The sequence below is a fragment of the Scyliorhinus torazame genome, chromosome 11, assembly GCF_047496885.1.
Source record: "Scyliorhinus torazame isolate Kashiwa2021f chromosome 11, sScyTor2.1, whole genome shotgun sequence".
NCBI classification, from domain to species: domain Eukaryota; kingdom Metazoa; phylum Chordata; class Chondrichthyes; order Carcharhiniformes; family Scyliorhinidae; genus Scyliorhinus; species Scyliorhinus torazame.
In genome coordinates, this window is record NC_092717.1 from 173,557,172 (window position 1) to 173,571,940 (window position 14,769).

At 50.8% G+C, this 14,769-nt stretch overlaps 1 protein-coding gene across 1 annotated transcript in view; it reads left to right on the top strand.

Annotated features, from left to right (window-relative positions):
- tmem67 (transmembrane protein 67) overlaps positions 1 to 14,769 on the top strand; it is a 439,599-nt gene that overhangs the window by 40,747 nt on the left and 384,083 nt on the right. The window contains exon 5 of the mRNA XM_072468028.1: positions 8,893 to 8,992. Coding sequence (XP_072324129.1) covers positions 8,893 to 8,992 — 100 coding nt within the window. The remainder of the gene's footprint in view (positions 1 to 8,892; positions 8,993 to 14,769) is intronic.

The window sequence follows — 14,769 nt, forward strand, 5'->3', positions numbered from 1 at the left end:
AGGCGCCATCAACCCCACCTCCACCTCTCAGGCGGTCGACAAGAATCCGACGCCAGCCCCAGCGACTGGATTTATAAATATTTCCTTTGTATATATTGTTCTGTATATGCACGCTAGACACCTTACATGTACATATGCATTCACTCACCAATTGCTGTAAATAGTTATCTCTGTAAATATGTCGTATATGCTCTAAGCAACCGACAATCTTTTTTAAAAAAGGGGGGGATGTCATAATATGCACCCATGCACATCATGAGGTAAAAGCAGGCAGTGACAGACACCCAGGTGAGCCAATCAACATACAGGACAGAACACAACCAATCACCAGACAGAACACCAGAGGGCGGCTGCCAACTATAAAACACACAAGGCATCAGCACTCTACCTCTTTCCACTGGTGACAACTGTAGTGACAGTCAGGTTGCACATATCAGTCAGCACCTTCTACACGTAGATCAGAGCTAGCCTGGTATAGATAGCTAGAGTTAGTTTACTTCGAGTAGTAGAGAGTCAACCCACAGCCAGCTGTGTGCATTGTTACAGAAGTTCAATAAATCGTATTGAACCAATGCCTACGCTTGGTGTATGCTCTACAGTCTATCTGTATCTTGTTGCAGTCCATGTTACCCCAGGCTGAATAACACGACAGGCAGCATGGTAGCACAGTGGTTAGCACAGTTGCTTCACAGCTCCAGGCTCCCAGGTTCGATTCCTGGCTTGCGTCACTGTCTGTGCGGAGTCTGCACGTTCTCCCCGTATATGCGTGGGTTTCCTCCGGGTGCTCCGGTTTCTTCCCATAGTCCAAAGATGTGTAGGTTCGGTGGATTGGCCATGATAAATTGTCCTTCGTGTCCAAAAAAAAGGTCAGGTGGGGTTACTGGGTTACGGGGATAGGGTGGACTTGTGGGCTTAAGTAGGGTGCTCTTTCCAAGGGCCAGTGCAGACCCGATGCGCCGAATGGCCTCCTTCTGCACTGTAAATTCTATGATTCTATACTTAAAGGACTGCTGGAGGCCAGGGTCCTGCTGAGACAGAGTCCAAAGCCAAGCCTCTGGAAATGGCTCTCAGAGAGATGTTGGAGCTCCAAAGACATGCAGGAGTACAGCACTTGGGGTTGTCAGAGGCCATCAGCAAATTAGAACAGAGAATGGGGGAGTCCATCCACATGCTAGCACAGTAGGTCATTGGAAGGGTGGCGATTGCCTTGGAGATCTTGGTCCAGCAGTTTATTCCAGATATGTACTTTGGCCCCCAGACTATTGCTACAATATTGCGAGACAGCACCTTCCAAAACCACGATCACTACCATCGAGAAGGACAAGGGTGGCAGATAGCTGAGAACCCCACCACATGGAGGTTCCTCTCCAAATCGCTCACCACCCCAACTTGGAAATATATCGTCATTCCTTCACTATCACTGGGTCAAAATCCTGGAACACCTTCCCTAATTGTGAAGGGGAGGTCGTGTCTCACTAACTTGATAGAGTTTTTCGAAGAGGTCACAAAGATGATTGATGCAGGTAGGGCAGTAGATGTTGTCTATATGGACTTCAGTAAGGCCTTTGACAAGGTGCCTCATGGTAGACTAGTACAAAAGGTGAAGTCACACGGGATCAGGGGTGAGCTGGCAAGGTGGATACAGAACTGGCTAGGTCATAGAAGGCAGAGAGTAGCAATGGAAGGGTGCTTTTCTAATTGGAGGGCTGTGACTAGTGGTGTTCCCCAGGGATCAGTGCTGGGACCTTTGCTGTTTGTAGTATATATAAATGATTTGGAGGAAAATGTAACTGGTCTGATTAGTAAGTTTGCAGACAACACAAAGGTTGGTGGAATTGCGGATAGCGATGAGGACTGTCAGAGAATACAGCAGGATTTAGATTGTTTGGAGACTTGGGTGGAGAGATGGCAGATGGAGTTTAATCCGGACAAATGTGAGGTAATGCAGTTTGGAAGGTCTAATGCAGGTAGGGAATATACAGTGAATGGTAGAACCCTCAAGAGTATTGAAAGTCAGAGAGATCTAGGTGTACAGGTCCACAGGTCACTGAAAGGGGCAACACAGGTGGAGAAGCTAGTCAAGAAGGCATACGGCATGGTTGCCTTCATTGGCCGGGGCATTGAGTGTAAGAATTGGCAAGTCATGTTGCAGCTGTATAGAACCTTAGTTAGGCCACACTTGGAGTATAGTGTTCAATTCTGGTCGCCACACTACCAGAAGGATGTGGAGACTTTAGAGAGGGTGCAGAAGAGATTTACCAGAATGTTGCCTGGTATGAAGGGCATTAGCTATGAGGAGCGGTTGAATAAATTTGGTTTGTTCTCACTGGAACGACGGAGGTTGAGGGGCGACCTGATAGAGGTATACAAAATTATGAGGGGCATAGACAGAGTGGATAGTCAGAGGTTTTTTCCCCAGGGTAGAGGGGTGAATTACTAGGCGGCATAGGTTTTTTAGGTGCGAGGGGCAAGGTTTAGAGTAGATGTACGAGGCAAGTTTTTTTACACAGAGGGTAGTGGGTGCCTGGAACTCGCTACCGGAGGAGGTGGTGGAAGCAGGGACGATAGTGACATTTAAGGGGCATCTTGACAAATACATGAATAGGATGGGAATAGAGGGATACGGACCCAGGAAGTGTGGAAGATTGTAGTTTAGTCGGGCAGCATGGTTGGAGGGCCGAAGGACCTATTCCTGTGCTGTACCTTTCTTTGTTCTTTGTTCTAATAGCACTGTGGGTGTATCTACAACTTGGACTACAGTGGTTCAAGAAAGCAGCTCACTACCACCTCCTGAAGGGCAACTAGGGATGGGCAATAAATACTGGCCTAGCCAGTGATGCCCACATCCCATAAATTAAGTTTTTACCAAATCCAACATTAAGGATTTGTCTTTTTGCTTTATAAACTTCTCTTTCATCATACTTCAAGACCATAGACCAATTCAAATGGACTAACCCAGTATGTTCGTTTGGAGAATCCCTGCTGGCAAATAGTAAAAAATCCAATCCCTTGTCCCAATCTCTTGAACATTCATAGCAACAGGCCCTACTCCTGGTTTTGCGAGTCTGCTAATATCTCTCCAAAGCTCCCTGAGTTTATGGGTGATGGGCAGCAGATTTTGAAAGTTAAACTACGAATTATGCCCTGGAAGATTTTAAACATAAAGTTCCAACCCTGGTCAGATTGTACTTCTAATGGTAGGCTATAGTGTGTGAAGAACTGTGTCAACTTTTCTGCTACTACCTTAGCTGCAATTGTTCCTAAAAGCATAGCATCCAGAAATTGGGTGGTAATTTTCATGACTGTAAGAATGTACTGATGCTCTGCCTTTGATTTAGTCAATGGTCCTACATAATCTCCAATACCCGACTAAATATTTCTTCAAACACTGGTATGGGTATCAAAGGTGCTTGTATAATCACATGTTGTGGTTTACCTATCACCTAATAGGTATGATGAGTTCTACAGAATTGCACTACATTCGTAGGCATTCCTGGAAAATGTAAGTTGACTGATGCCTGAGTTTTCCGAATTCCCACATGTCTTACCATTGGTGTCTCATACACCTATACACCTGCAGTATTTCCCTATGACATTAGGGCAGCAGTGTTTATCTCAAGTCTTCTAGTTCTAGCTAGAGCTACAGTCTGCCCTGTAGTATCCTCCACTTTCATTCCCCTTTCAGAATCCTCTTATGAACCCCAACAAGTTCCAAGGACTTTCCTGAAACTTCCAACATCTGTCCCTCGTGCCTCTGCAACGGGCAGACAGGTTGGCACCACGTCACCTATGACATCTGCAAGACTGCCGGGTCCATCCAGGTCTGGTCACTCCAGAGGAAGGCCACCAAAGGGGCCCAGGTCACAAGGCGGGAAATGCAGCAGGCAGCCTCCACTGCTGTTAAAGAGCACATAAGATCAGAAAGGTAGTTAAGGTGGCACGGGTGCAGCACATAGGAAAGCGTTAGGAGCGAGGGCACGGTTATTATACATAGTTTTGTCACAACCAACCACATGTTCACCCGACGTTTTGAACTGCCTCAGTCCTCTATCAGCAGGGTATGTGGAATGTGCTGGGCTTGATGCAGAGGGCGTGCCGGGTGGGGTGTGGGGGTGTGGATGCTGGTGGTGTGGCATGGGAAAACATCATGGGCCAGGGACCCCAGGCAAGTCAGTGGTACACCTATTGGCCGCCTTTGGAGTTGACGGGGCCTTGGCCAGAGATGCCGGGATGCCTTGTGGTAGGGTATAGCTGGTGAATGAACCATCACAGCTCACCACCCCCAATTCCCCAGAAGGTCTGTGTGATGGAATAGCCTGGACACATGCACGGATCACCTGGGCGGACAGTGCTTTGTGACACCAGGGCAGTAGTCAGACATTGTCAGTCTATGTGGAGCACCATAGCTCATTGAGGAGCGGGTGGTCATCATCCTCCGCCCCATGGACCAGACCAGCTGATACTGCCGACACAGGATCAACACCCTGTGTTGCAGTTGGTGGAGGCTTGGAAGAGGTGGGGGTGCTGGGGTTGGGGGGATGGAATGCAGGAAGAGGGGGGGTCTGTGGGTGGGCGGCCATGGATGGGGGGAGGAGGGGTTGTGGAGGTCGGGCGGGACAGTTGAGCTGCCGGTGGCCACGTCCCCTAGTCGGTGAACCTGGGGGCGATCAAGTTGTCCGATGCGTCGTGGTCCTGATGCACATGTCTTGCGGTCTCCTGTGCCTGCCCGGGCCTCATGTGCTGCCCATCCTAGCTCTCCTACGCATCTTCCTTGTCGGACGAGACCTGGCGTTCCTCCACCTCTTCCCCCTCTCTGCTGCGTGATGTTACGCAGGATGCAGCAGGCCACCACGATGTGGGAGACCCTCCAAGGACTATACTGGAATAAGAACATAAGAACTAGGAGCAGGAGTAGACCATTTGGCCCTTCGGGCCTTCTCCGCCATTCAATGAGATCATGGCTGATCTTTTGTGGACTCAGCTCCACTTTCCTGCCTGAACACCATAACCCTTTATTCCTTTATTCTTCAAAAAACTATCTATCTTTATCTTGAAAACATTTAATGAAGGAGCCTCAACTGCTTCACTGGGCAGGGAATTCCATAGATTCACAACCCTTTGGGTGAAGAAGTTCCTCCTAAACTCAGTCCTAAATCTACTTCCCCTTATTTTGAGGCTATGCCCCCTAGTTCTGATTTCACTTGCCAGTGGAAACAACCTGCCCGCATCTATCCTATCTATTCCCTTCATAATTTTATATATTTCCATAAGATCCCCCCCCCGCATCCTTCTAAATTCCAACGAGTACAGTCCCAGTCTACTCAACCTCTCCTCGTAATCCAACCCCCTCAACTTTGGGATTAACCTGGTGAATCTCCTGTGCACTCCCTCCAGCACCAGTACGTCCTTTCTCAGGTAAGGAGACCAAAACTGAACACAATACTCCAGGTGTGGCCTCACTAACACCTTACAGTTGCAGCAGAACCTCCCTAGTCTTAAACTCCATCCTTCTAGCAATGAAGGTCAAAACTCCATTTGCCTTCTTAATCACCTGTTGCACCTGTAAACCAACTTTTTGCGACTCATGCACTAGCTCACTCAGGTCTCTCTGCACAGCAGCATGTTTTAATATTTTATCATTTAAATAATAATCCCTTTTACTGTTATTCCTACTAAAGTGGATAACCTCACATTTTTCAACATTGTATTCCATCTGCCAGACCCTAGCCAATTAACTTAAACTATCCAAATCTCTCTGCAGACTTCCAGTAACCTCTGCACTTTTTGCTTTCCCACTCATCTTAGCATCGTCTGCAAATTTGGACACATTGCACTTGGTCCCCAACTCCAGATCATCTATGTAAATTGTGAACAATTGTGGGCCCAACACTAACCCCTGAGGGACACCACTAGCCACTGAACGCCAACCAGAGAAACACCCATTAATCCCCACTCTTTGCTTTCTATTAATTAACCAATCCTCTATCCATGCTAATAGTTTTCCCTTAACACCCTACATCATTATCTTATGCAGCAACCTTTTGTATGGCACCTTGTCAAAAGCTTTCTGGAAATCCAGATATATCACATCCACTGGTTCCCCATTGTCTACCGCACTGGTAATGTCCTCAAAAAATTCCACTAAATTAGTTAGGCACAACCTGCCTTTTATGAACCCATGCTGCGTCTGTCCAATGGGACAATTTCCATCCAGATGCCTCGCTATTTCTTCCTTGATGATAGATTCCAGCATCTTCCCTACTACCGAAGTTAAGCTAACTGGTCTATAATTACCTGCTTTCTGCCTACCTCCTTTTTTAAACCGTGCTGTCATGTTTGCTAATTTCCAATCCGCCGGGACCATCCCAGAGTCTAGTGAATTTTGGTAAATTATCACGAGTGCACTTGCAATTTCCCTAGCCATCTCTTTTAGTACCCTGGGATGCATTCCATTAGGGCCAGGAGATTTGTCTACCTTTAGCCCCATTAGCTTGCCCATCTCTACCTCCTTAGTGCTAACAATCGTCTCAAGGTCCTCACCTGTCATAGCCTAATTTTCATCAGTCACTGGCATGTTATTTGTGTCTTCCACTGTGAAGATCGACCCAAAAAACCTGTACAGTTCCTCAGCCATTTCCTCATCTCCCATTATTAAATCTCCCTTCTCATCCTCTAAAGGACCAATATTTACCTTTGCCACTCTTTTTTGTTTTATATATTTGTAGAGGGCCACTCCAGAGCGGTCCAGGCACCTATCGTTATAGCAGTTCTCCGCGTCAGTCTGGGGATACCAGATAGGCGTCATCAGCCACAACTGCAGCGCATAACCCCTGTCATCAAGAGGCAACCCTTCACCCCCGGGAGCACCTCAAAGGTTTCGGAAAATGCTGAGTGTGCCAGGACGAAGGTGTTCTGCATGCTGCCTGGATAGCGGGCACAGGCATGCACGACGAGCATCCGGTGGTCACACACCAGCTGCACATTTAGGGAGTGTAATCTCATCCCATTGATGAAGGGCACCCCCTCATGTGCCAATGATCGTAGGGGGACATGCATTCCGTTGATCACTGCCTGGACCTGGGGCATGCCTGCGATTGTAGCGGTCCCGCTGCCAGTCCATGTTGAAGGTGATATGCTATGCTGCCCAGGCATATAGGCATTCTTTATGGCGTGGATGTACCTGTGTTCATAGGTCTGGGATATCCCAGACAGACCCCCACTTGACACCAGGAAGGACCCTGTAGTGAAGAGGTTCAGGGCGACCGTCACCTTGACGGCCAATGGGAGTGGTGTCCTCCCCAATACTCCTGCGATTACAGGTGCACCAACATCCGGCAGAAGTGTCACATGGTCTCCCTGCTCAACCGTAGTGATTGGCAACACGCTCGGCCTGGCAGGTCCTCGAATGCCGATATACATGGGCCTCCTTCCCACCTTCTCATTGGCCTGTTGGGTGACTGGCTCTCCATCGTCACCGGCTGGCCCCTGCTCCTCTGGGGCAGGTTCCTGTTCTGTATGGTCCTCCCTGAGCAGCTCCTGTTCCTACAGCTGCAGTGTGTCTGCCACGGCTGCAGTGGCCAGGCAGGAGACAACCATTGTTGGCTGAATACCAAAATCCATTTTCTGCAAGTGGTAAAGGACAGACATACTAGCATGGTTCATACTCCCGTGGTCATCCAGGTCCACCAGACTGCACGGTGGTCCTGGCCTGCTTTGCAGCCCCTGAGCCCGCATGTTTTCCCCCGCCTTCCCCAACCGCCTGGGAGGACAGTGTGGCAGGGTGGGTGGCAAAGGCCATGGTACATGCGTCCACCGTTCAGAGTGGACTCTGCTCTTCCCCTGAACCACCCGCCTTGGATGGGTGCACAGAGGGATGCCAACACCTGGTGGACCACTAGATGTGCTGGACCAAGCCCACCCCCTTGATGGGTGGCTGGAGTCTGGGGGTTTCTTGGGAGTGGCCTGTGAGCAGGGTGATGGTGCTCTTCACATTTACAAAACACAGTGGGCAGTCAACGGGGTGCGCAGCCAGTTGGCTGCCTTGGTGGCTGTGGCAATGCCCCCCGCCCGCCCCAGCCAGTGGCACAACTGTCAGCCCACTTTTGCGCCTTTGGAAACTTTTCTTGTCTCCTCTCTCTCCCTCAGCGGCCATGGTGCCTGGTCCCCCTTTTTAAATACCCAAGTGAACTGTGTTGGCTTCACGTCCACCTGCCAGAGGCGGAGCATTGCAGGAGGCCAGGGACTACCTGGGCGGACCTATTAATAATATGGTAACAGGTGATACTGTGCGATTTGCATGCCCAGGCCGGCGCAGAGCATCCACACCGCCATCAAGACACCGGGGCATGGTGCTCCGTTGGGCGCCCGGCGCTGACCTCGACTTTCGGCTAACGCCCGATTCTTCCCCGATTATGATTCGCAATTCCAATATCGCTGGACGGAGGGTCCCACCCTGCATTTTTTCTGTCTGTAGATGGATTATTGTTAGTGTGCTTATTGGTGCTTTAACAGGTTGAGCAATGCACCAAATGGAGAAGTTGACCGTCAGAATTAGGAAGCATTTTACAGTTTAAAACTGGGAGCTATTAAGCAGTTCAGTCATGCACCAGCAGCTATTTAAAATATTGGTGAAAAGAGCTGTTGTTCAATAACATTAATTGGATCTGAATTGCTGCCAATATTTAAAGCTCTGGATATTGTAGTCAAGGGATATTGTATTGTTGAATTGAGGGTACAGTATTTGTAATATGTGATTTATCCGTTTACTGCAAATTTGACAGAAATGAGGCATTTCAAATCAATTGGATGAACTTGGTCTGATTGTTTCAAACCATTTACACTTGAGTATATTGAAATCAAAATAACATAATATGGGGTTTTGTTTCTTTTCAGTGGAAAGACATATTAATGGAGCACTATTAACTCAAGTACAATGTCAGCCTTGCTCTACGTCTCGTCCATCTTTCACCATGCCAGACCTTTCAGCAAAACAGTACGTAATCAACATATGAAAGCGAATTTCTGGTTTTATGTTCAAGTTACATTTTTCACTAAACTATATTGGGCAATAAATTGATTTATCTCTGTTTTTGTGTGTGAGGACTGCCGTTTTTGGCATTCCCATTCTAATTATGACAGAGGTTGGGACACCATTAATTTTGGTGCTCCAACATCATTTGCACAATTGTAGCATAGTCCTGAGCAGATCCTGCACTGTATTTCTCTTAGGAGCTGCCTTTTTGTACCACAGGAGTTTAAATCGAGCCGCTTGTAAACCATATGCTCCAGAGCGCTTTTCTTTTTCAAGGCAATGTCCCCATAAAAGGGAAGCTGCACTATTAAAGTTTTTTAAAAAATATATTTTTATAGAAGTATTTGTAAAATTTTATAACAGAAACAGAAAAAAAACAATAAACGTTAAACATTAACACAGTGCAAAAATAGATATTTCCCTGAACGGCTGTCTTCTTAGACCACCAAAAATAACAAAAAACAAACAAACACAACACTCCCCCACCCCCCACCAACCCCCCCCCTCGGAAAGCTGCTACTGCCGACATATTAAATTAAATTTCCCCAAGAAAGTCGACGAACGACTACCACCCCCGGGAGAACCCTAACGTTGATCCTCTTAAGGCAAACTTTATTTTCTCGAGGCTGAGAAACCCAGCCATGCCACTAACCCAGGTCTCTACACTTGGGGGATTCGAGTCCCTCCACATTAACAGGATCCGTCTCCGGGCTACCAGGGAGGCAAAGGCCAGGACGTCGGCTCCTTTCACTCCCTGAACTCCCGCGTCTTCTGACACCTTCAAAGATCGCCACCTCTGGACTCGGCACCACCCGTGTTCCTAGCACCTTGGACATTGCCCTGGCAAACCCCTGCCAGAAACCTTCAAGCTTCGGGCATGCCCAAAACATATGGACATGGTTTGCTGGGCTCCCCGCACACCTCGCACATCTGTCTTCTACCCCGAAAAACTTGCTCATCCTCGCTGCCGTCATGTGTGCCCGGTGAACCACTTTAAACTGTATTAGACTGAGCCTGTCACATGATGAGGAGGAATTGACCCTACTTAGGGCTTCCGCCCATAGTCTCGGCACTAACTCCCCTCCTAACTCTTCCTCCCACTTGCCTTTAAGCTCCTCCATCGTGGTTTCCTCCGCCTCTGACAGCTCCTGGTAGATGTCCGACACCTTCCCCTCCCCCACCCAGGTACCGGAAACTACTCTGTCTTGTATCCCCTGTGGCGGCAGCAGCGGGAAGGCCACCACCTGCCTCCTCAGGAAGGTCCGCACTTGTAGATACCTAAAGGCGTTCCCTGGTGGCAATTTTAATTTGTCCTCCAGCGCCTGCAGGCTGGGAAAGCTCCCATCTATAAACAGGTCACCCATCCTTCTTATACCCGCCCTCTGCCAATTCTGGAACCCGCCATCTATCCTACCCAGCAGGAACCTGTGGTTATTACATATCGGGGTCCAGACCGACGCTCCCTCCACGTCTTGTGTCTCCTCCACTGCCCCCAGATCTTCAGTGCCACCACCACCACCGGACTTGTGGAGTAACGGGCCGGCGAAAACGGCAGAGGTGCTGTTACCAGCGCTTCCAAACTGGTGCCTGTGCATGACGCCGCCTCCAACCGCTCCCATGCCGACCCCTCCCCCAAGACCCACTTCCTGATCATGGCAATGTTGGCCGCCCAGTAGTAGTTGCAAAAGTTCGGCAGTACCAGCCCACCCTCCTCAGACTGCGTTCCAGTAGCACTCTCTTCACTCGCGGGGTCTTGTTCGCCCACACAAATCCCGAGATGATCTTATTAACCTGCTTGAAAAAGGCCTTGGGGATGAAGGTGGGAAGGCACTGGAATACAAATAGGAACCAGGGTGTGGTAAACACCACTAGTGATATATTACATGTATTATGACACTGCCCGGGTATTACAGGTACAACAGTAAATCCCAGCCTGCTGGCTCCTCCCAGCAGGCGGTGTATAAAAGTGTGTGCTCTCCTGCGCTGCTCCCATTCTGGTTCCAGCTGCAGGAGGCACAACATCTTGTGCAATAAAGCCTCGATTGTTTCACCGTTCTCGTCTCGTGGTAATTGACGGTACATCAATTTATTGCACAAGATTTTAAAAGTTGGACACCCTAATCAAGCCTGATCGCCTGCAGCTGAGCCCTCACGCAGCCAACGCCACGTCTACCTTCGACCACTGGCTAGCCTGCTTCGAAGGCTACCTCAGAGCAGCCACTGAAGAACTCTCGGACCCACAGAAGCTCCAAGTCCTCTACTCACGGGTGAGCCCTGAAAATTTTCTCCTCATCCGGGATGAGCCCACCTACACAGAAGCGATGACGCTCCTAAAGGGACATTACGTTAAACCGGTGAATCAAGTGTACGCCAGGCACCTCCTTGCCACGAGACGGCAACCCCCGGGGGAGACTCTAGACGATTTCTTGCGGGTCCTACAGACTCTCGGTAGGAACTGTGACTGCCAGGCAGTTTCGGCAGTCCAACACACCAAACTATTAATCAGAGATGCTTATGTCACAGGCATGAAGTCTCCGTACGTTCGCCAGCGACTATTGGAAGGGGGTACGCTTGATCTTGCGGAGACTAGGCAGCTTGTTAATTCACTAGAAATGGCCTCCCGTAATCTGGAGGCCTACACCCCCGACCGCGCGGCACCCTCGTGGGCATCATGGGCCCCACCAGCTGCCGACTCCAGCTCACCGCAAGTCTGCGCCGCGCGGCAGCCAGCCAACTCCAGGGGGCCCCAAGTGTTATTTTTGTGAACAGAACAAACACCCCAGGCAGCGCTCTCCGGCGCGGAGCGCGACCTGCAATGGGTATGGGAAGAAGGGACACTTTGTTTCTGTTTGCCAGACCCGATCGGTCGCCGCTGTTTCCAGGCCCGGCATTTCTACATCCCCCCCTCGTGCGATCCAGGGGCGCCGCCATCATCTCCCTGCCACCCAGAAAATCTGGGTGACAGGGAGACGGTACTCCCCGTCACCCAGAAAATCTCCCTGGCCTCCGGATCCCATTCCGTTGAAATCCGGGGGTACTGTGTCGCGACCCCCACCGTTCAGGGCGTAGAGTTCAGCAACTTCATGCTCTACGTCCTCCCCCACCTCTGCGCTGCCCTGTTACTAGGCCTTAATTTTCAATGCCATCTCCAAAGCTTTACTTTGAAATTCGGCGGACCCCTGCCCCCTCTCACCATCTGCGGCCTAATGACCCTTAAGGTCGATCCACCTTCACTATTTGCGAACCTCACCCCAGACTGCAAAACCGTCGCCACTCGGAGCAGACGGTACAGTGCCCAGGACAGGACATTCATCAGGTCGGAGGTCCAACGGCATCTGCGGGAAGGGATCATTGAGGCCAGCAACAGCCCCTGGAGAGCACAAGCAGTGGTAGTGAAGACTGGGGGGAAGCACAGGATGGTCATTGACTACAGTCAGACCATCAACCGGTACACGCAGCTCGACGCCGAGACCTTCCCACGCATATCTGACATGGTCAATCAGATTGCGCAGTATCGAGTCTTCTCCACAGTTGACTTGAAGTCCGTCTACCACCAGCTCCCCATCCCACCGGAGGACCGCCAATACACTGCGTTCGAAGCAGATGGCCGCCTCTATCACTTCCTTAGAGTTCCCTTCGGCGTCACCAAAGGGGTCTCGGTCTTCCAGCGAGAGATGGACCGAATGGTTGACCAGTACAGGCTGCGTTCCACCTTCCCGTACCCAGATAACGTCACCATCTGCGGCCACGATCAGCAGGACCACGACGCAAACCTCCAAAAATTCCTCCATACCGCCAAACTCCTTCACCTCACCTACAATAAGGAGAAATGTGTGTTCCGCACCAACCGCTTAGCCATCCTTGGCTACGTAGTGGAAAATGGAGTCCTAGGGCCCGACCCCGACCGCATGCGCCCCCTTCTGGAACTCCCTCTCCCCCACTGCCGCAAGGTCCTGAAACGATGCCTGGGGTTTTTCTCATATTATGGCCAGTGGGTCCCGAATTATGCGGACAAGGTCCGCACACTCATCAAGTCCACAGTTTTCCCCCTGATGGCTGAGGCCTGCCAGGCCTTCAATCACATCAAGGCAGACATCGCCAAGGCCACGATGCACGTGGTTGACGAGACCCTCCCCTTTCAGGTGGACAGCGATGCATCGGACGTGGCTCTGGCCGCCACCCTCAACCAGGCGGGCAGACCCATGGCTTTCTTTTCCCGCACCCTCCATGCCTCCGAAATTCGGTACTCCTCTGTTGAAAAGGAGGCCCAAGCCATTGTGGAAGCTGTGCGGCATTGGAGGCATTACCTGGCCGGCAGGAGATTCACTCTCCTCACTGACCAACGGTCGGTTGCCTTCATGTTTAACAATACACAGCGGGGCAAGATCAAAAATGACAAGATATTGAGATGGAGGATCGAGCTCTCCACCTATAACTATGAGATCCTGTATCGCCCGGGGAAGCTCAATGAGCATCCGGATGCCCTATCCCGCAGTACATGTGCCAGCGCACAAGTGGACCGACTCCGGGCCCTCCACTATGACTTCTGTCACCCGGAGGTCACCCGGCTCTTCCATTTTGTCAAGGCCCGCAACCTGCCCTACTCCATTGAGGAGGTCAGGACTGTAACGAGAGACTGGCAAGTCTGCGCAGAATGCAAGCAGCACTTCTACCGGCCAGATAGAGCGCACCTGGTGAAGGCCTCCCGCCCCTTTGAGCACCTCAATATGGACTTCAAAGGGCCCCTCCCCTCCACCGACTGCAATGTGTACTTCCTCAACGTAATTGGTTCCCCTTCGACATCCCATGCCCTGACATGACTACTGCCATGATCATTAAAACCCTGCACAGCATCTTCACTCTGTTTGGTTTCCCCACCTACATCCACAGCGATCGGGGATCCTCTTTCATGAGTGATGAGTTGCATCAGTTCCTGCTCAATAAGGGCATCGCGTAGAGCAGGACGACCAGCTACAATCCCCGGGGAAACGGGCAGGTGGAGAGGGAGAACGGGCCCCTCGGTCTAGAAATCTCCCGGTCTCCCACTGGCAGGCGATCCTCCCTGACGCACTCCACTCCATCCGGTCGTTCCTCTGCACCGCCACTAATGAGACCCCTCACGAACGTGTGTTTGCCTTCCCCAGGAAGTCCACCTCCGAGATCTCACTCCCAACATGACTGACAGTTCCTGGACCCGTCCACTTCCGGAAGCATGTGCGGAGCCATAAATCGGATCCCTTGGTCGAGAAAGTCCACCTCCTCCATGCAAACCCGCAGTACGCCTACGTGGCACACCCCGATGGGCGCCAGGACACAGTCTCCCTCCAGAATCTGGCACCTGCTGGGTCCCCATCCACGACCCCCGACCTGACACCACTCCTCCCCCCCCAGTTGCCTCATTCACCCCTGCGCCACCCACCCTCCCTCCAGCGAACCTCACCGCAGCCCCCACCCCAGCAGGATCCGTCCTCCCACTGGATCCACTCAGGGGTGATGAAGATGAGGACAACACGCTCCCGGAGTCGCAGGTGACCATGTTGGCGCCCACATCACCTCCAGGACTGAGGCGACCGCAGCGGAGGGTCAAAGCCCCCGACAGACTTAATCTGTAATGTTTTCGTCACCCCCGCCGGACTCTTTTTTAAACGGGGGTGAATGTGGTAAACGCCACTAGTGATATATTGCATGTATTACAGCACTGCCCGTGTATTACAGGTACTACGGTAAATCCCTGTGTA